Raw genomic sequence first — 22,219 nt, forward strand, 5'->3', positions numbered from 1 at the left:
AATGAGTATTTGAATAACTATGACAAATAAGAGACAACATAGCCTAATGTAGTAAATCAACCAATTAGAATTATCAAATGATGAAAGATGTATCTCCCTCAAACATAATAAGACAACAACATCACAGCTACACCCTCACGTTTTCTTTTCTCCACCAATTAATGGATTTGACTCCCCATAAATTAAGAACGGCTAATTTGACAGGACTATCCCTTTAAAGAAGCCCGCTATAGGGGAACAGTCCATTTCGCTAAAAAAGGGGAACTCTCTCACTGCTTCGTGAGATTTCAACATTTTAACCAAATAAATACTCTATTTAACAAAGAAAGCTCATTATTTGTACATTTATCGAAATCATAAATATCACACTACACTGAAAACCAACATTTAGTGGTTTCATGTATCTACAAAAACGGTGTTTCCCCCCTTTGGGGCTTGTCTATTTATAGCATCAGCTGTTGCAATACAAAGATTAGCTGCTCAACGTATTGTTTCGCAGATGTGGGCAGCACACTCCCGTCTGAGGCGAAAGGGCGGCGGTGGCTTGAAGTCGAGAAAGGGAGCGATGAGGAGGAATATGTCAGTGTGAGGACGGTTCTTTGTGCTCACGGTAGAGAAGCTCGTCTCGGTGAGTAGCTTTCCTGCTGAGACAGAAGAGGTCGTGAATGCGGGCGTCTGTATTCAAGCACAGTGCAGTGAAATCCTTCCGTTAATGTGGAGTCCTGAACTACTCAGTATCAACAACTTACTAGCTAACAGGCAGCTCGGTACTTCGGCTAATGACAGCGCCGTAAACAGATTAGCTACTTCTAATTAATCCTCTATAGCCCGTTTGGGGAATTCGATTTTGGCTGCAAACTTAAAGAAAAAGATGAAGCCCGTTATTCAGGGGCGGCTACTGTCGGTTTTCCACACGGCCGTTCTCTCTCACACACACCCGGGCCTCGGCTCAGTCTGTGTGTCAAAAAAAATTCCCCGTAGGGACGAAACAAAAACACACAGTTTGTCCTTTCTCGTCTGTCAGGAGTCCTCACAGAAACCGTGCACCGTACACGTATTTCACGACGGTGTTTTCGGCAGCTGTGTACACACGGTGCTGTCCGGCTCTGAAGCAGAAATGGTGAAGCTGGACACAGAGAACAGAGAGATTCTTCATGTATCAAATCATAGGATGAGATCATTCAGAAGCACCAGTCAGTCTGCAGAAACACGGACCCGCACACAACCTACTGCACATTCACTCTCTCTCACACACACACACACACACACACACACACACACACACACACACACACACACACACACACACACACACACACACACACACACACACACGTTAATCACTATTAATAGCAGAGTGAAATCATCAGATCATTCGGCTGTCTGGAGACAGAACCTTCTTTATCTTTCCATCGTAACTTCACAGAAATGTCAGACCCTGCTGCTGCTGCTGATTCTTGGTTTGCTGACTCTTGTATGCTGTTTAACACCTTTCACCCAGGGAAATCACATTTGCATGATTTTCAGATTGTGCTGCTCCTCTGTGCACATCTGTATTACAAGCTGGATATTACTGGTTATTAAACGGTGATTCCTGTGTGCTTCAGATTGGAATTTGCATCTGTGGAGTCTCACCTTGGTGACAATTTTGACATTTCACAGTGTGAGCAAAGGTTGGACTAGAATGTGGCAAAGCAGGCTTTTGGACCAGTAGATTCCAGGATTAGGTATTGGGCAAAAAAACTTGGCAAAATAAATTTGATGAAATGATCATATGCTGAAGGAATATATCCTCTGACATGCTCAGTAAGAAAAATCCAGTCAACATGTGTAAATGATGAACTATGAGTGCTTTTATGCCTCTTGAGTGACAGCTTTTATTGCTTTAGGACTCATTCAGACAGTGTTGTCACTAGGGCTATCACGATATACCAGTATTGTCAAAAAAAATGAAGTACTGATATCAAATAACATTAATATGACATTATTGTGTATAATCTAGCACCACTAACTGTTAGAGCTGCAACTAACAATTATTTACATTGCTGATACTTTGTTGATCAGTTGTTTGTTTAAAATATCAGAAAATGGTGAAGAATGTCGAGCAGCGCTTTCCAGTTGATGACATGCTCAAAAGTCTTGTTTTGTCCACCACCCCCAAATTTTCAGTGTTATAAGAGCAATGAAATCAAAAAATGTTTAAATTTAAGAAGCTGGAATCTGAAAATGTAGGCGTTTTATGTTCAAAAAAATTACTCAAACCAATTAATCATTATCTAAATACTGAGCAGTATATTTATTCATTTAATATACGCATTAACACACAGTTGATGGTTACAGGCTCTCTCTAGATTCATACACTCTTTTGAGTGTCGTTCAATAGACAAAAAACAGAATGTGAAATAAACAAGGACAATAGCATTACTGTACTCCTTTCAACATTTTCTGTAGAAATGGCAATAATATTGTTACTGTGAAGTCTTTTGACCATAATAATCATTTGTCATTGTTTGAGGGCATTTTAATACAGAACACAGACAAAAATCAAAGAGGCAGCGTATGTTTAAATATGTGTTCTGTCTCTCCAGGTGATGGCTGTGAAGTCAGTCATTATTGAAGGAAATGTAGAGTGATCCATTTCATTAAACAGCAGCTTTTTAAATGATGTATTCTTGTTTTAGTCAGTGACACATATCTGAAGTTTAAAACATCTGAATAAACCGTAAAATGAGCAAAACCTTCCGTCCATCCATTAGCTCTACCCACTTGATCCTGCAGATGGTTGAGATTAGGGTAGAGGTGGGGTACAGCCTGGACAGTTCGTCCGTACATCACAAGGTAGCAAAAGAGACAGCCAGCCAGGCATGCTCATACTTAAGGCTGATTTAGAAACACCATTTAAACGACTATGCGTTTGGACTGTGGGAGGAAGCCAGGTTGTTTGAACTCAGATTGTTCCTGCTGTGAGGCAACAGTGCTAACCACTGGACTGCTGTGCAGTCCACATAGCCTAATACTAAGTTACTTAATTCTCATCATCAACTAAAGAACCTGTACATTAAGACAGCAACTCACAGAATGCATCTTGTTGCACACTGATTCTTGTTTGAGGGGGATGCTGGAGATTTGTACATCTGGACATCTCTAAGGTATATTTGACATGTTTGGCAGGCATGGTGAAATGATTATCAAAATATGTAGCTTATTTTTAGTACACTAATTTGGTAATATTGCTGATACTTGCTGCTATTAAAGAAATGTTCATGTACTGCGTTTGGCCCAGTTCACTTGTGTGTTATGGTGAATTATTGATTTACTTCAGGTAAAAATAATCAAAACCTCTAAAAAAGTTTGGATTCCATCATTTAGGAAAAAAATATTTTGAGGTTTACATGAGAGTAATTCAATTAAAATTATGCCAGACATTTCTTGTTTCTTCATTTTGAAATCAAGTGCTTGAATAAGAGAAAAAAAAATGTTGAAGGTGGAGCTTGACCAGAATTTACTATGTGACGCCAGTTTGACGTTTAATACAATTTGAACTCGGCGAACTATGTCTTAACAGGTCCTCTGAATGATCGACGAGTGTTGATATGAACACTATAGCACAGACTGGGGTGTGCAACACTGTGTTCTTCCTTGTTCCTGTTCTGTGAGTTATGTTGCCGCTTTGTTCCCACGTGAAGAGGGAAATCTCTTTATCCTTTCCCAAGACATCAACTAGCCACTTCTAAAGGGTCCAGAGAGGCTTCATGGAGCCATTATGAAGACAAAATGTAAGGTCCTGAACACACCGGCTTCAGTGTACACAACAATAGAGTTGTGTTCGTGTAAGTAGATGTGCTGAAAACTGGCAGAATATGTGACTGGTTGAAGCTATTTCTTGGTTTTATAGCTGTCACAGTGGATGAGGGGAGAGAAGGTTGGCTCTTCAAGGGAAAACATGACAGAAAAAACACACGCTGTGTTCAGCACAGCACTTTAAGTTAACTTTAGATGCTTTATGTAATAATTTGCGTGCTTTGTGGTCTTCTTGACGTGCCGCAGTGCTGTGCATTTAGTGTGTTCTTCAAGGAAACCTACACTAGCATTCAAAAGTTTGGGGTCACTTACAAATGTCCTTATTTTTGAAAGAAAAGCATTTTTTTCAATGAAGATAACTTTGAATTAATCAGATATACAGTCTAGACATTGTTAATGTGGTAAATGACTATTCTAGCTGGAAATGGCGGATTTTTAATGGAATATCTCCATAGGGGTACAGAGGAACATTTCCAGCAACCATTACTCCTGTGTTCTAATGCTACATTGTGTCAGCTAATGGTGTTGAAAGGCTAATTGATGATTAGAAAACCCTTGTGCAATTATGTTAGCACATGAATTAAAGTGTGAGTTTTCATGGAAAACATGAAATTGTCTGAGTGACCCTAAACGTTTGAACGGTAGTGTATAACTCCATATATTTGCTCTGATGTGACACCTGTATGTTTTGGAAAGCAGTTTTGAGGATTTTAAAATAAAGCTTTCTCTGATTAACACACATTGGGCTTTGAGCAAGAAAGAAAGTCAAAAATCAAAGTTGTGTCCGAATGTAGATCATTTTTGAAAACACCTGTTAAGCATCAGACATTGCTTTGTCCATGTTAGCATTTTCCCAAGGTATGTAAAGGCCCACACAAAAGAACAGAGGTTGATTCTATTCTTCCTGGTTTTTTGGGCACAAACATAGCTGTGGATTGTGGCCATCATTTATTAAGGAGTCATGGTAAATGGCCTTGACCAGTTTAACAGACTTGTATGGATAGAGTGTCTCTCTAGTCTCAGTTTGTCGTCTTCTTGTTCTTCTTATGACTCATTCTATGTTTCAATACACATTAGACAAACGTGCATTTTGTGTTATGATGGTGAGTGGTGTTTTAGAGATCTGTTCGCCCCACCATACACACCCAGAGACGGAAATCCTGACACACCCGTCAAGGTTGTGACCTGACTTGGCTTCAGCGAGGCCCCCCCCCCATGCATGACAAGTGTGAAAAACGCAGCTGGTGGCAGGTACTGTGATTTCATGGGGCTTCTTGAGCTGTTGTGGTTTTGTTTTCCTGCACAATCCTGAAAATGTGTCTTTGGCCAAGTCTTTTGAGATGGTGTGGTATAGATGCCCGTTTCGTGAATTTGTGATGGTCAGCCAGCTAAATGACTAAAGAGGCTTTTCAATGTCAGGAATTTGGCTCAGAAATTCTTTGCTCAACCTGGCTAACTGACTGCTGCAGACTCACTGACTGACTGGCTGGCTTTGGAAAGGAAGGAAACATCTTCCTTCCCTCCATTGTGCTGGGCAGGAAAGGATGGACTTTAGCCAGCTGACAGCTGTTTCCTGGTGGATGAAGGAGGAATGGGAGCGTGGGTGGGTGGTGGGGGTGTTGAGAGTAAGTGAATGTGTGGCTTTTTTGTCTGCTTTTGCTGCAATTTAATGAAAACTATAAATCTGAAGGTTTCAAGGAAGACAGAGTAGATGGGTTTATACTTTTTAATTCCTCATTCGTATTAAGAGTGGGGATGGCTTGGCTTGCATATCTTCACTTCAAATTGCATTTACTTAATATTACTGCCAAAATGTTTCCAAAGCAGATTCTGTTCCTCTATCTCCAGTGGGAGCCATTGTTGTCATTTTAAATTAGTTTTGTATAGACAGCAACTCTGCTGAAAATTGTAGAAGAGCAGTGATTCCACGACTATTTTAGACTACAGACACCCTTCAAAGAATATAGATTTTTTGTTCCATGCTGAATCACCCTCATTAGACAGACATATGCATACACAGATGTTATCGGTTAAAAACGTAAATTCATCAATATTAATTTAAACAATATACGACCAATTACTCAAGCCCAGAGTTACTCTGCAGATTCACATTTAATGAAGTCAAGTAAATAGGCTTTTATGTTAAATTGAAATTAGCTGGTTAAAAAGCTTATGTTAGCTTGTATTATGCCGAAGTATACAAGGGCAACATGTCCTGTCAATAGTTGTGTCATAACTGTATATGACAGTTTTTAATATGGCTTTTTATTCTGTTTGTTTATTACTTGCCATGTGGTGAAACATTATTAAAATGCAAAATAAATGAACAATGATGCAATTATTCATATGGAACCTTGGGCCTTTTCTTAAAAGACGTCAGGGTGTCACGTCACTGACCTTGGTAGCTCTGCTTTAGAGGACTTTCATTGATGCTGTCTCCTGCCTTATAAAAATTGCGTTTTCCATGCGTGCATGTATTTTCTCTGGGATTTTTTTGTAAGGGACTCATGGCAAACATCTTCGTAATCAACAAATCGTTGCCATTTATTGTGTTGCCTTCTAATCGTCACTTCTTTTCAGCCACTCAGTCATATATTAGATGGGGCAGGACTTGTCAAGCTAGTAACCCAGAAAATGGAAAGCAATTATTATTTTAGCCCAAACCTTTAAATTTTCCTAAATGTTACCAAATAGTTTTGGTGCCTGAACCCCCAGTTTGTGGGGTGAAAGTCCTGTGCTGAATTTATATCACCAACACCCATTCATTATTCTGATGCAGACTTTGCGGCGCTTTGAAAGTGGAAACGTTTCCTACCACGTCATACTTTTGCCTTATCAGGAGAAAATAAAATTCTTTTGAAACATCATTGAGAATGCAGTTTAGTTGTATAGCAACACCACTTTTGAGAGACAGGGTTCCCACTCTAAAAAAAATCATGCACTGAGTTAGTTCTAGTCTTGGCCAGATGTAATCACCTGAAGGTAGTGTGAAAAGATCCCTCGTCTGCTGATCAAGTCGCTGCTCCACACTTAAAAATATCGCTAAAACTTGTTTGAATTTTGAGTCTGGGAACAGTTGTTAATGTCATTTGTCAGGAGAAATAATAGAAGGGTGGGTCGAAAAACGGGAAGCTTACTATAAAATAGCCCTGTATTTTGTAGTGACTCAACACCGTATTGTAACATTTCTGTCAACTTTGTCCTCATGTGCCCCTGCTTCCTCTGCCTCACTCTTCTGTTTCCGATTTCTCTCACCCTTCTCTCCTCTCTCCTCTCCCATGTCTTGGTCTCTTTGTAGCTCTCACAGCTTTGAGGCCAACTGTGGTGTGAACTTTTTGCCGTAACAGTATCAGATTGCATGACAGATATTAATGCTGTGAGACTAAGTCATGGCCCTTTAGTAATTTGAACCATACAGTACAGATTTTTCTGGATTATATGTATAACTTTGAGAACTGTACGAGCTGTTCCCCTGTGGTGTATGTGCTGATTGTATCTGAATTATTCGCAAATGTTTATATAGATTGATTTAACATATTGAGCCTCGACTTGAGCCATTTGTGCAGAAAACAAAAACACTCTTCTGTTAAACCTCTCATAGTGTAGCAAGATGTTTATTTTTGTTTTGCAAAACCATAATTACAAACTGCAGTTGTCCATCTGCGTCTGAGCCATCATATTTCTCTGCTGGTTCTGTGGTTGTATTGGGCCAGAGAGAGAACATGTCATCAGTCTGGTTTCTGCTTCTAGGCCACATACAGAAACTTTATCCAACCATTTTGTGGCTGTGGCTTCTTTTACTATTCTTACTTAGACTTAAAACACGTCCTCTTACAAAAAATGGGATCATATCTTGGTAGAACTTTCCCCACAATAGTAGTAAGGTGCAAACCTTGGTGATAAATGCTGCTGCAGTTCCTATATATGATTCACAATAGAAGTCTGATGGAGCTTTTCAGAGGAAACACATCATTTTGCATTAGAAGTATCTTAAAACAGAAAATAGAGCTTCAATAAAACTGGAGTGGAGGAGAAATAATAAAACCCATATCGAGTATATAGAACACACCAGCAAAACAGAACTCCAAGCTAGAGAAACCCTACATGTTACACTGAAGCTTTTAAAGTGCTGAAAGCTGAACATAGTCAGCCTTTAAAAGTGATGCTGCCTCCGTAGATGCCTACACTCATAGCAGTTTATTGTAAACTCTGCCTGGCAGTTTCAAGACTTCAAAGTTTGACCATTTTTTCCCACATGCGCTTGAAATTTTCATTGGTCACACTGACATTTGACAGGTCTGACTCTCAATGTGTGTCTATCTGTAGCATCATTCTGCATTGCATCACAAATCACAGATTTTCTGCTTTGCGAGTTGCTGATGTTGCTTCCTCTGCTCCTCTCTGTGGCTCTGGGAGCTCCTATGAGCTGCTCCTGCGTCACAGTTCCCAGTGCTTTGACTCACAGGTGTTTCCATTGTTTGTGGCTGTCCCATAGGTTTGAGTCACTGCAGTTGGGCATTCTATTTTAGATATTTTGTTTACAAGCTCACTACTGCTTATATTAGTGACATTTATTCACTCTGTTTTTTTTTTTACAAGTTCTTTTGGCTTTATTAGCAACAAAAGTGAATTACAATTGGTGTTTACTTTTATTTACTAACCTCCAGCACTTTGGATGGTGTCTCAGTATTATGTGATCTCATTTGATATGCCAATTATAAAACATTTTGATGCCAAAATCATGTCTAAGCAAAATCATGTTGGGCGAAAGGTCACTTTTCTTGACCCCCTGTGATTATGTACTGTTGACCTGTCGGTTATTAACCCACCAGCAGTCCCTGCTGCTAGTTCCACGCCCGTTGTCCATTCACATTCTCAGCCCTTTGGTACTGTCCTGTGGGAGCAGAGCTGCAGTGGGCACCTTATTACATGTCAATTTTCATTGTCATTTCTCCCTGTCAGAAAAATCAGAGATCACCTCCAAGAGATCATAGTGTGTCACATCATCCTTTTCACAGCCACAATACTGAAGCCCACAGGTTAAACTTACTTTTGTGGTGCCAAAAGGTGCAGTGAATGATTTAATGTGCAGCTAAATTATGTGCTGATGCACTTAATATTGAGCTTTCATGGCCAGTTACAAAATAGTGCCCATCTAGCAAACATTCTCAAGTCAATACAGTTGTAGTCACTGTAAAATGGAGTTCCTGTAATGACTGTTAAATGTTGGCTCCAAGGTACTACAATAAAGGGAATGGAAAAACACCAACTTCTCTGTAGCAATAAAAAGTCAGTTGTTTCACTTTCACAGACTTTGTCACTCTTTGCCACATTTTCAAGCCAGCTGTCATTCAGCTTGTTGTCTTTCTCTGGTGGGTGCAGCTTCGGATCTGAATTACTGTTGCTCAGCTATGAAAATATGCTGGCTTCAATAGTGCTGAACTCTGTCTTTTGGCCTCTCCTTGTCTAGTTTTTTCCGTCTTTCTATTTTTTTCCATCTTTCTGCTTTGATCTGCAATTCCTAGCTGTGGTCTGTTGTCTCCATGGTGATGAAAAAGCAGCTGCAACAAAAAAAAAAAAACCTTAACACCTCTCTCCCTTGTTCTCCCTCCCTCCCTTCTTTGTTGTCAATCCCTTTTTGTTTTTATCTTCCTCTCTTTCTCCATTCTCCATTTCAGCCAGGTGTGTCTCATCAGCCACCTACTAGCCTACTTTCCACCTTTACAACCACTGTCGAGGTAGCCATGGCAACCAGCGCTGTGCCAAGTGACAACCTGCCAACATACAAGCTGGTGGTGGTGGGGGATGGTGGTGTTGGGAAAAGCGCCCTTACCATCCAGTTTTTCCAGAAGATCTTTGTGCCAGACTATGATCCCACAATTGAGGACTCATATCTCAAACACACTGAAATAGATGGACAGTGGGCAATACTGGATGGTGAGTAGGACTGCATGCACATGTAAAATGAAGCAGCAAAGAATGATCTCCATGACCATGCCAATGTTCTTTTTATTTATTGTTTTCATTTTGCTGTTGGCTTCAAATAAATGTGTCCATCACAGTCCATTGAGTTAACATATTGCGTTCGCAACTCTTTTCAAAAAATCTTTTTTAGTTTTTAACTGCATTCCTGTGGTAGCTGTTTTCTACACTGAGCTAGCTGTGAAATAGCAGTCCTCTGACAGAATTAATCACGTTTAGAGAAAGACTCAGCCTTGGTTTTTGCATTTCATAGTTTTATGGATAATTTAATTTCCCCTGTAAAGTGCTGAATTAAATGTATGTTAGAAGCATATCACACATTGGATAATGACAACAGAAAAGCATAGTTAATGGGAATGTGTCTTTCTTTGTCATTGTTTTTTGAACTGTGACCACTGAGCACCGGTGCCAAGAGAAAATCCTATTTCTCTGACTGTGCTGTTATATAAGTATGGCCGAGGCTTGAGAGTGCTACTTTTAAACGTTATTGGGCCACAGAACTAACTAGATCTACAAGCCCAGTGAGCACTTTTCTGTCAAAATTATATGAAAAAAACACTACAGTCATCAGTAAAAAGACATTGAGAGCAGGTTCAAAAGTGACCTATAGCGTTCACACATTTATGCTTAATTTTTTTGGAGCTTACCCATCAAAAACAACAAAAAAAGATATAGTAAGGGTGAGCATTGTGAAAAATCTGTTGTTAGAGCAGGGATTGTACCCACAAGTTTAATACTGCAAACCCACAACCTAATCTACTCAGCTAAAATGCTATTAGCACCAAAGGCTTATAATGTTTACACTGAAATTGCAGAATACACTTAGTACCTTTGGAGTAGTTGAAGCTGTAACCCCCAAGTACTTGCACACACATGTTACAGCATTTTCTTATTCTTAGACTGCAAATTCTTATTGTAATGTAATCAACTGCTCCTGTCAAGATATCCTGGAGCTTCTTTTTGGCAGCACACAATTTATATAGTTCGATATTTATGGCATTTTGTATGAAACACTAAATAAGCTGAAGTTTTCTTTGTCTTTGTGTCCATCTCATTTTGACTTCTAAAAAATTAACTTACCAGTAATTACTGGGAATAAATCTGACTGGATCACAGCTTTGATAGGTTGTAGCATGCTTTACAAGTGCCTATTTGACTGTCTATATGGCGAATAAGGAATGATCTGTGTATTTAATAAGAAACGTTTGTGAAGTCAAACTTATAATACACAATCTAAATCATATTTTCAAAGGTATATCTTGCACGATAACGCATTTGTGTCCCTACATGTACCCAGTGCTGGACACAGCCGGCCAGGAGGAGTTCAGTGCAATGAGGGAGCAGTATATGAGGACAGGAGACGGCTTCCTCATTGTCTTCTCAGTGACAGACAAGGCCAGCTTTGAACACGTTGACCGATTCCATCAACTCATTCTACGGGTCAAAGACAGGTAGGATGCGACATCTCAATATCCAGCAGGCATCAATACTGACCAAGAAAACATGCACACAACAAAAGAGTACTGAGTCATAAGTATGATTGGGTATTTTTGCATGAATTTATTATTTAGGATCTCCTGAAGCATGTGCTGCTATGACACTACAGCTGAATAATATATTAGATAAAGTCAGGAATCCCTCGTGATTTGAATTTAGACAATGCATAATTTCTCTTTGTGTGAGAAAGGGTTCAGAAATCACCCATAATGGACTTAATTTGGTCTGGTAAAGAGCAGTAGGTTATTTAACATTGGAGATTTCAATGAGGAAACTTGTTTATGAACACATAATGAATGAAAAGATTTTTTCATTAGTGCAGATGATGAATGCTGTGTGTTATTTGATCTAAACAGAATCAACTTTCTGTTAAAGGAACATATAATTCCTTGCTACACTTGTCTTACTGCTGTCCTTTATTTGTATTAGTTGGTTATGATGCCATTATCTGGGAATACAGTTGAGTGAAGTCAGTTTATTTTTATAGCTCGATTAAACGAAGCAATATGTTGACCAAAGTGCCGCACAACATCAGCCAATTAAACCCATTAACACTAATTAAAAACAAATAAGTCAATAAAATCATAAAACAACCTATTAAACATTAACCCATTGTCACTGTAGGATAAAGTACCGCCAAATTACACACTCCTGACTCATGATGACAGTAAATATGCAGGACTCTTTTGAGGCTCTGCAATTAGAATGAATACACTTTGCAAATGCAAGTTTAGAATTGGATCTAAACCAGTAAAGCCAGTTAATGCAAAGAAGCACTTAGAAACAAATAAATCCTCCATTGAAAAGGTAGCCAGTGTTAGAATGCCTGTATGATGAAATTCCAGTTGCAGTGCGAAGCTTAGTCGCAGCATTTTGAACCAACTGCAGCCATATTAGTGCCTGAGCCATTCCAACATTCAGTGAATTGCAGTTGTCCAGCATAGACATCATAAAAGCAAGAACAACCTTGTCAAGTCTTTTAGAGGTTTTATTTTGACCTTAGCTCGAAGGCTTGGCTGAGAAAAGCTGGCTTTGACTTCTCATTTAATCTGCAAGTCTAATTTAGAAGAAGAATCAAAATAACACCAAGGTTCTGTTTCTAGTAGTCTGCCTTAGGACCAAGTGATGATACTGCTGAGACACAGTTAAGTACTAAAATGTCAGTTTTATTTTCACTGAGGTTGAGAACATTTTGAGAGTCCCACATTTAACATCCGTCAAATAAGCGACTACAGAATTAACATAAGAGTCGCTGAGAAAATTCAGCAGTAGGTATATCTGAGTATCATCAGCATACACAATATGTTTTATAAATGTGGACCTCAGCGGCAGAATATATAATGAAAATGAAATAAGACCTAATAAGAACCCTTTTGGTACACCACAGGGCAGAAGGGTGACTGAGAAGGGTAATTGCTAGTGCTGATGGAAAAGGATCTATCAGTCAGATAATATTTAAACCAGTTTGGAGCAGTAGCACAGATACTAATGCACTGCTCAAGATGGGAGATCAATATCTTATGGTTGCAGCAGTGAGATCGAGGAATACAAAGACAGCAGAATTACCAGCATCTGCAAGAAGTAAAAGAGCATAAAAAACTGTAAAAAGGGCAGAACTCATCTCAGAGTTCATTTGGACATGTTGTATAAGCAGTTTGGTTGCCAGACTGACGGGTTCGTCACAGTTGTGTAGATTATTTGGAAGTGAAGACTAAATGTCTGATACAATCAAACACTCCCCTGACAGTCTATGTGTGCACAGCTACAGTAAATATAGCAAGTTAAAGTTAACAAAAGAGGAAGTAGCTCTGTCAGCTGCAGTAGACATTTACATGATGGTAAAAGCAAGGACTGGTTTACAGTTTGCTTGTATGTTTGGATTACCGTCTCTTGAATTTGCTTTATTAGTAAGAGTTTGTGGACAACTGTCAGCTAAGCAAAGGCATGTATCCAGTCAATGCTGCCTTGTCACCACGGAGCCCTCATCTTCATTTGAGACCAAACTTTGCCCTCCTCTGTCCCTCCTGCTGACTCAGCAGGCCTGGTTCAGAGAGCGCTAAGAGCTACCGCTGGGAGAAGAGCGGTTCAGGATCAGCTTTTTCTTCTTTCTTTGTTTCCTAAAGCTGCAGACAGTTGGCAGAACATCCAAAACTGAAATCTGTTGTGTTGTGAATGCGAGAGAAGAGGAGCATCTGTTCAGTGACAGTGACTGACAACAAACAATAAGACTAAGCCTGAGATGAAACAAAAATAGAAACTAGAACTAAGCAAGTTGCTGTCTGTCCATATTTGGTGGTGTTCAGCTGTTGCCCATTTTCCCTCAAGATTTAAGTGTTGCAGAAATCTGACGCCTCACAACAATTTCTGTAGCACAGGATGCTTTTTCCAAACTAAAACTTGTACCGGTTATTTAGTGTGTATGAACAACTGAGGCACGGCAGTCTGCTGTATTATGTTATTTTATGCCATGTGCTACCTGTTTTAAGTGTCTACCTGACCAAAAACAGTCTATAGACCTCACAAGATTATGAACACTCTTTAAAATCAATGCAGATGATTTGTATAGAAGTCAAATATTCACTTGTAAAAGAATGCATTATATATTGTATGTGTGTCCTTTCCTTCTCAGGGAGGCCTTCCCCATGGTGCTGGTTGCTAACAAAGTGGACTTAGTCCATCTGCGAAAGGTCACAACTGATCAGGGCCAAGAAATGGCTGCAAAACATAATGTGAGTTTTGAACTTCTCCTTAAGCACTTGCCCCTAACTTATTGTCAACTGTGTGCAACATCCTCATTTTTTATACTGTAAATATGTTTAAGCAAGTTTCTAAGAGTTGCTTCATGTTCACTACAGTGACTACAGAGACACATACTATTGTAAGTGCAGCAACATTAAAGATTTTCCTCACAGAGTTGCATCATTGTATCTGAAATAATTCCATCCAAAGTTAGAGTAAAACTCAAACTGAAGGCAATTTTAGAAGTTTCATTTGATTTCAGAGAGCACATCCATGAATAAAGCTAGACAGCTGTGTTTGTCTTGATGTACAAAAAGCATCACATGATGGTGAAATGAGTGGTCATGGAGCTACTAACAAACACAAGACTGAAAAGCCATAGACTGTATGAACTGGGGCTGCAGTGATCGATTATTCTGCCCGTTAATCGAGTAATGGGATTCCACACTTGGCATGTGCATTACAGCATCAAAAGCAGAAAGTGAGCGTGATGTGCAACAGAAATAACCATCCTGGTTGAACACCAGTGGTGTATTGTACATATATAGTAAAGTACAGGGGTATTCAACGAAAACTCAAAGCCATGGGAACCCAACATGTATTTAGTTGGTGATGCAGAAATTGCATAAATATGTTTTTGTGTTTGGTCTGTTTACACTGCTGGCACTGCAGCTAATAGAACACAAATAAGAAAACTGATTATTCTACTGGTATTTATTCCAGAGAAAATTCAATCAATAACATTAGTTTCACTTTGATTTGGCCACAAATCAAAGAGATTTCCTTCATTATGAGACAGTGTCAGACCTACATGCACTTCAGTACAATATCATGTTTGAGTATATGAAGTTTAATAGTTTTATTGTGCAGCTGCCTGTTAGAAATAATCAGCTGTATTGATCGCTAAAATAAATACATTACACACATTTAGCAGTTTTCTACCAACATTCCTGTCTTACATAATTTCCATTCGCAGCTTTTTTCCATCATAAATTTTTATGTTGCTCATTGTTCTCCACTAAAACAACCTGTTCGTTACCGGTTCACTTTGTGGTAAAACAAGTCAAATGATGCGTTAAACGCTCCTGTTTGTGTGGATGAGTTTGAAACAGACGGTCTGAGTTATGAAAGAAAGTTGAAAACCACCTTCATACCTGTTAACTCTGGCTGAAGTTTTAGTTTTTGTCAAGCCAACTCACAAAAGGAAAATCTGACTATATTAAACAGTCTTCATAGTTCAGCCCTCTGATCTGCTAAATGCCGTAAACACTAGAAAAACTGTGCTGGTTTAAATAGAATTTAAAATCCCCTTGTAGTTTATTGATCATAAGTCCGGGTCCATATAGGATGAAGTCTGGGTCCAGACTGCGGTCCACCAGTTAGTGACCTGGGGTCTCATAAATAGTGGATTAAACGAAGCCTCGATTCAGAGAATTTTGTCTCGAGGAATTGTAGTAATGGAATTACTCGAATAACTTGAGGAATTGTTTCAGCCCCAGTATGAACCAAACCTAAACTCACAGAAAGATTATAAAAACAGAGTGCATTATCTGTAATGACAAATGAAACTGTATACTTTATTTCACTTCACACAGAATCACAGTTTATTAGATACAGTTGAATTGCTGTTAGAAATCTTCAGTCCTCAGACTAAGTCCTGACCGCCATCATAGCTGTTAGTTTTCTGTAAAAATAGGATCCATTTACAAAAACAAGTTGTTGTTTTTTAAACCATATTATGTTGTTTTTACTAAGGAGACATTCACACTGAAAGTTATTTGCAGCAGTAGCTTATTTGCAGTGTGCATGTTTGCTCGTTGTGCTCATATCCATTTAGATTTCTTGCCATGGAAAAACAAATACAGAAATGTTACTAGTTCCAAACTAGAAAGATTGCTCTGACCACTTTTATAGAAGAGTGACCAGGGTGCTCATTTAGACATTAAACTGACATTTTCAGATGGCATCATGTTATTGGAAAGGATTGCATGTCTGACAGGAGCTCTGTTCTGTTCTGTATCACTTTTGAAATCATACAAATATTAAAAAAGTATCAACGTTTACCTTTCCATTTAAAAACAAATACTGTGTAGATCTAAAATATTAGTTTTGATTTGATTAGTATCATACATTTTCTTACATAAACACACATTGTTTACTTTTTTTTAATGCAGTGTATTGTGTCAGTAATGTAACCTTCATTCAGAGAGAGAGGGCTCAGAGTCGCCAAGTTTGCTCGCTCTGTGGAGTTTTGTCCTGAGGGATTTAGGGAGAACAACAGTTCACTCTGTATGTGTGCTTGTGCGTAACAGTGTCCTCTAGCTTCAGGGATGTGACTTTATGTCACGCGTGCCTCTTTTAATGAATCACTTCTGAAGTGTTCTTATGCTGCCAAGTGAAAAAGTACAACACACTAGCATCTGGCACTACAATTTTGTGACTCTTGTTGTTTCTTAATTGTGTAGCATTTGGTTGTTTGTTTTTTTTTTCTTTTTATAAGGGTTTAATGCTATTTATGTTATGTTTCTCTATTCCAACTTTCTTCTTCAGATAACTTATATTGAAACCAGTGCCAAGGATCCCCCAATGAATGTGGACAAAGCCTTTCACGAGCTGGTCCGCGTTATAAGGTAACTTCAAATTCCCTTGTATTTTTCACTTATTTACATACAGCAAACACTTTTGGGCAGAAGATCTTTGCGTGAAATATAATATAATGTGAGAGAAAATCACTTCCTGTAATAGATGTTAAACTGGTGTTTAACATAATTGTTTGCAAACTACAATACAGTTGTTGTGTCTGATAAAAGTGTGTTAAGTCGATGCGAATAAAGTTCCCTTTTACCTCCATTTTCGAAGTGTATGTCACTTATTCTGAGGTTAGTGGCACTGCGAGAGTGTAATGCTGGAATGTGAAGGCAGTGAAAGTGCTTTCAGGAAGAGTGGAAAAGGAAAGACAAATCCGAGTGCTATTTCCTGTCTTGACACTTGTAATTTCAGAAGCATTTGGTTTATGTATATGTTTTCTATGTGGTCATATCCTGTTTTTAGTTCTTGTTGCAAGGACCAATAGGATGTTTAGTGCTTGTACTTATATGGCCAAATACACAGCAGTAAAGGACTGGTGTGTTCTTCTATTAATGTGTGAAAAGAGTAGTGGAAAGCTCTCATCGTGCACATGCCATGTCAGTAGTGAGTCATGAGGAAACTCCCCTTTCATAATGTACCAAAGCAGAGAAGAGCAGATTGATGGATCAACATTGCCCTCTTGTGTTCACATTGTAGAAATTCAGCTGTTAAAGGGGTGGAATTAAAAAAAAATGATGATTCTGCCTTTTCCTGACTGACACATCAGCAGTTCAGGCTGTCAGTCTGACTGTTTATCCTCTCTGTACTTCTGGAAGTTGCTTTCGACTGCCTTGAGCACTCAACTGTAAAATGTTAAATCTGTAACAGATCACTCATTGTGTTGATTGCTTTTAAGTTTAGAAGAGAAACATTATTTTATCAGGCAGTCTCATTGAGATCAAATTCAAATAAAAAGAACAAATGTCCACAAATACATGGGTACTTTTTCAAATGTAGTATTTTATGTGCAGTTTAACCTTTTTCCCCACACACAAACACTGTTTTAGGTTACTGAAAACAGACCTGATGGAAAACTCCTTCCTTGGTGAAGATATTTAGAAAGTCTGTTTGCCCTGTTGACATGTGGCCAGGGAATATGGAGATTTGCCTGCTGAGTCAGAGTGCGTGCTGTTATTTTCTTTGCTTGCGTGAGGTGATTTGGTGCAATGATGAATCGGACCAAAATAATGCTGCTGCTAACCTTGCTACACAGACTTTTGGCATGTTAACATCTAAATATACAGTTACTCTTCCATTATATTGTGGAACAGAGGTGTTAGAATCAGTCCATGCTTATAATTCTCTGCTTTCTCGATTCACCATTGTCAGTAACTACATGATGGCTTTGTTCCAGGATTCAGATTTGCCTTAGGGTTATATCGCTGCTTGTTACTTTGGCCTACTCTTGATAGCACTTCAGCTGTTTAGATATTTTCATGTGGACTGAGGGGTTTTTTGACAGCGAAGGCAAAAAGAATCAGTTCTAAAACATAAGCCTGCACATGTGGAGAAGGTCTAAAACTAGATAAACACACAACGACACAGCACAACCAGAACACATCCATAACAACAAGCACAAGAGCCATAAAAAACATGAAATAATAAAAATTTTAAAACCCCAGGGGGTATGAAGGACTATGTAGTATGACCCACTTGTACAGCTGCCACAGATTTACAGAAGGTGCTGCTGGAATTATTAGAGCTGAAATCACAGATGCTGCAAAATGATGTCAAAGAGGGAAAGTACAAAACAAAACTGGTGTACACAAAAAAAGGGAAGATGCGTAGGACATTGAAGACCAACAGACACAAAGAAATAGAACATTTCTTTGCTTGTTAGATGGACTTTCTTACAGATTGAGGCGAATAGTTTCCTTGTATTTCCAGTCTTTGTGCTGGCTGTAACTTTACTAGACAGACATGAAGGAAGTGTCTTGGCAAGACAGCGTGTAACCCTTCTGTTTTAATTCCTTCAACAGCAGCTTTGACTTTAAAAATGACCTCTGTGGGTTTTTTTTTCTCCATTCGATAATTATGTAAAGACTTGTTAAGTAGGTCTTGAGTTAAGGCTATTGTCTCAAACTTTTTTTCTGCGTTTTCTTTCCTCCACCCACAGACAACAGGTCCCAGAGCGAAACCAGAAGAAGAAAAAGAAGATGAAATGGAGAGCGGAGCGTTCCACAGGTTCCCACAGGTTCCACTGCGCCATCTTGTGACCTCTCTCGTCCTGCTCATCATTCACAACATACACACACCCACACGCACACCAGTATACCTTTGGATGTCAGGGAACTCCCCAGCAGTGGTTAACTACTGGAGCACAAAAGGGATGGGGGGGAATGGGAGGGTGGTCGGTGGATGGACCCAGAGGGACGAAGGGCGGAATGGACCCCTCAGCCATTCACAATGCCTTGGAATGAGTGCTATGCCGTCTCTCTTCACTTCACGGTCTCTTTCTGATGTTTTTTGAACCCCCTCTCCTCGTCCGTATTGAACCCCGAGCTACATAGCCGCCTAACTGTTTCTCAATCAAGTGTAATTTTTGAATTCAATATCAAATGTGGCACAAGATGACAAACTCAGCAGGGGACAAAAGACATGAAGATGAGATGAGAATCACCTTGACATTGGAGCTTGGCTTCTTGAGAAACAGAAGAAAAAGAGAGTAACTGGCTTATGGACTCCAACAACCTGCTATTCATCACCTTTCTATCCTTACACTCCTACAGTTTGTGGAAGAAGAGCATCTGTGTGATCCCTAGATAGGCTTCTGTCTTTGTAGAGAAGACATCGTGAGAGCATAGTGGTTGAATGTAAGAGTGGTGACAGTCGACGTCATGCGGTGGACTGCGAGTTCTGTGAGTGTTGCTTGTGGTTGTGTGATGCTCTGGTTTCGAAATGTCATTTGGGAGAAGAAGGGAGGGTGAAAGAAACAATATGTGAAGAGAAAATGTGTCATATCGGTTGACATGTGAATGCTAAGGCCATATCAGCTTGTTGAAAAAGTGTTTAAATATCGTGACTGTAACGCAGAATAAGATTTGTCAGTTTATGTGGTTCCATTTTAATGTAAATGTTACTGGGTTTACCCCAACACTGATCTGTTAAGGGCCATGTTTACAGACACTCTTACAGAGGATTATTTTCACATACGCAGACCGTACACAAGAGCCACTTTTTTTCATCTTTTCAAGTGTTTAAAATAGTTGGTTTGGTTGCCTCCTCAGTCATCGTCAGTGGTGTAACGAGTGCAATCCTTTATCAGTACTGTATGAACAATAGTTCCCTTCTTAACAAATTAACAAGCTTCTTAAGAAAGTTACTTTCTATGTTTTTTGTATCTAAAAGTATAGAAAAATACAAATATATTTGTGGTATAAAAAAAATCTAATTATAGGTGGCAATGTAAACAAATTCAATGCTGTTTTACAAAGGAAATGCTGAAGGAAATAGAGTAGATAAGGGATAGAGAGAGTTTCAGGAGGTGAAAAAGGCTGGAGAAGCTGATTTGCACTGGCCACTAACCAAAATAATGTGATGTCACTTTATTTCAGTCTAGGGGCTTTTCAGACTGCATTGCTGAATTCAGGACTATGTTATAGGATGAATCACGCTCGTTGAAGGACAGACGGTAGATACTGTAGCCCTGAGAATACGTCAGCCTCTCTGGGCTGGACAGTGTGATGCTCCTGGGGCTTAAAGCCATCTAGACTTAGCTACAGACCACGTTTAGTTGTAGGAAAACCACACACTCGAAGCAGCAACACATTCAGAGACTCCATGTTTGTAGTCGTGAGGTGGATGGGAATGTACAATTTAATAACTTACGAAATGGCTTGTACTGTTAACGCACTAAAGTTTCGGTGGACAACTTTCCTTTCTGGGTGAATACCGACTCTTGAAGGAATACATTTTTGCACTTTTAATACAATTTCCGACTTTCCTATTGGCATGTTGTTTTCTTTTTAAATCTGTAAGTGAAATGAAAGGCACGGTGAAAATTATATGAATGTAAAAATCGACAAACAAAGCGAGCAAACTGATGATTAGTGTTGCAACCCTGTGTGCCTGTGTATGCCTGTTGCCTTGGCGATGATTGTAACAGAGATTTGATCATTCAAAAGGTATTGAAATTACTCATTTTGAATCAAGAAGGTTGCATATGAAAAATCTCATTTATCGAATGGCATACAAATTCACCTCTGCATGGAAGAGAAAAATCAACCTCAGCAAAAGAAGGACTACAGTATTAATTTACGTCGACTGGTAAAGGGACTTCACAAGGAGTTTTCAGAGAAGGACTCAGAACTTTAAAGAACTGATGAATGAGCAGTGAAGCATCAGACTCTGGATCGTGGGGGTTAAAAGGAAGAAAAAAAATTGAATGTGTTGATGAAAATATTGCATCATGTATGTTTGATACCATTTTGTATTATTGATATGAACTGATATGATTCTTGCAAAGTGTTTTTTAAACAACTGAATAATTTATTACTGTCTATGTTACCTCAGTGTGTCCCAGACCTGGACAAAAAAAAACTAAATTCCCACCTTTTTATTTTTCATTCATTCCTTCTTTTTTCCCGCTTTTTTGAAGTGTTATTTTTGGGGCTCTCAATGGGTCAATGGTCTTTTGCCTTGTAGTCCCTGTTTGTTGTGGACCAAGATGATGAAACAGAACCCGGTCCTGAGCTTAATAAGGGACCTCTGCTTTACTGGAGCTCACGTGGATGGCTGCACAAGTGAAAACATAATTGTGGGTTAAAGGGTTAGAAGAAGTAGAAATGGTCCGAGCCAGCAAATGTGTTTCCCCATAACTGGCTGCTGGCTCTGGCTTCATATTTACTGTACAAGCAGGAATGTGGTATCGGTTTTCTCTTCTGTCTCTGCAAAAAAAAAAAAAAGAAAAAAAAGAGCAAGATCTGCTACTATCTGACTTTGGTTTTAGGTCCAAATTACAATTTCAAAACAGACTGCTACCCTCCTTGGTTTAATCATCATCAGCTGATACAAATAGACCTCTGGCAGACCAAATATAAATGCTGAAAGTGAATAAGTGACTATGTGTATGTTTGACCCTGGATCATATGTGAGCCAAATTGAGCACTTTTGTTTGGAGAGGTATAATTATTTTTCTTTTTTTTTTTCTGTAATTGTACTTATGTAATTGATTTACACTTTGTCAGTATGTGAAGGGCCATATTAAGTTTAATTTTGGATTACAAAAGAAAAAAAAACTATTTGGAATTTTTATACCAGTTGTGTAATGTGTGTTTTTTGGCAGGTCTGTTGTGTTCTAACTGGCTGTGTCAGACTGAGGAGCTAGACGAGGCACAAACAAACTGTGGCCTTTTTATCTAGCCTCAGGGGTCGATTATATTTCAATAAATAAAAAAAAAAAAAATCCACGTATTGTGACTTTACATGTTTAACTGCTTTATCTTTTGTTGGATGGTAGGTACACCAATCAGCCGCAACATTAAGACCACCTCTCTAATAGTGTTTAGACCAGTGGTAGCCAACACGGTGCCCGCGGGCGCCTGGTTGCCAGCAGAGACCATGTGAGTCGCCC

The 22,219-nt window shown here is 39.0% G+C and overlaps 1 protein-coding gene across 1 annotated transcript; it reads left to right on the forward strand.

Moving 5' to 3' along the window:
• Positions 1-468: 468 nt before the first annotated feature.
• Positions 469-21,898, forward strand: mrasa (muscle RAS oncogene homolog a). Its single transcript, XM_023287192.3, has 6 exons — positions 469-628; positions 9,480-9,738; positions 11,081-11,234; positions 13,910-14,009; positions 16,570-16,649; positions 18,764-21,898. Exons 2-6 carry the CDS (start codon positions 9,546-9,548, stop codon positions 18,861-18,863), a joined length of 627 nt encoding a protein of 208 aa, XP_023142960.1. The 5' UTR covers positions 469-628; positions 9,480-9,545; the 3' UTR covers positions 18,864-21,898.
• The last annotated feature ends 321 nt before the right edge of the window (positions 21,899-22,219 follow it).

The sequence above is a fragment of the Amphiprion ocellaris genome, chromosome 11 (genome assembly GCF_022539595.1).
Source record: "Amphiprion ocellaris isolate individual 3 ecotype Okinawa chromosome 11, ASM2253959v1, whole genome shotgun sequence".
Classification (NCBI taxonomy): Eukaryota; Metazoa; Chordata; class Actinopteri; family Pomacentridae; genus Amphiprion; species Amphiprion ocellaris.

Bases quoted from the DNA above. Each gene is read 5' to 3' on its own strand.
- mrasa (XM_023287192.3), top strand. From the start codon at position 9,546: ATGGCAACCAGCGCTGTGCCAAGTGACAACCTGCCAACATACAAGCTG. The intron at 9,739-11,080 runs GTGAGTAGGACT...ACATGTACCCAG, and splicing joins ACAGTGGGCAATACTGGATG to TGCTGGACACAGCCGGCCAG. The intron at 11,235-13,909 runs GTAGGATGCGAC...TTTCCTTCTCAG, and splicing joins ATTCTACGGGTCAAAGACAG to GGAGGCCTTCCCCATGGTGC.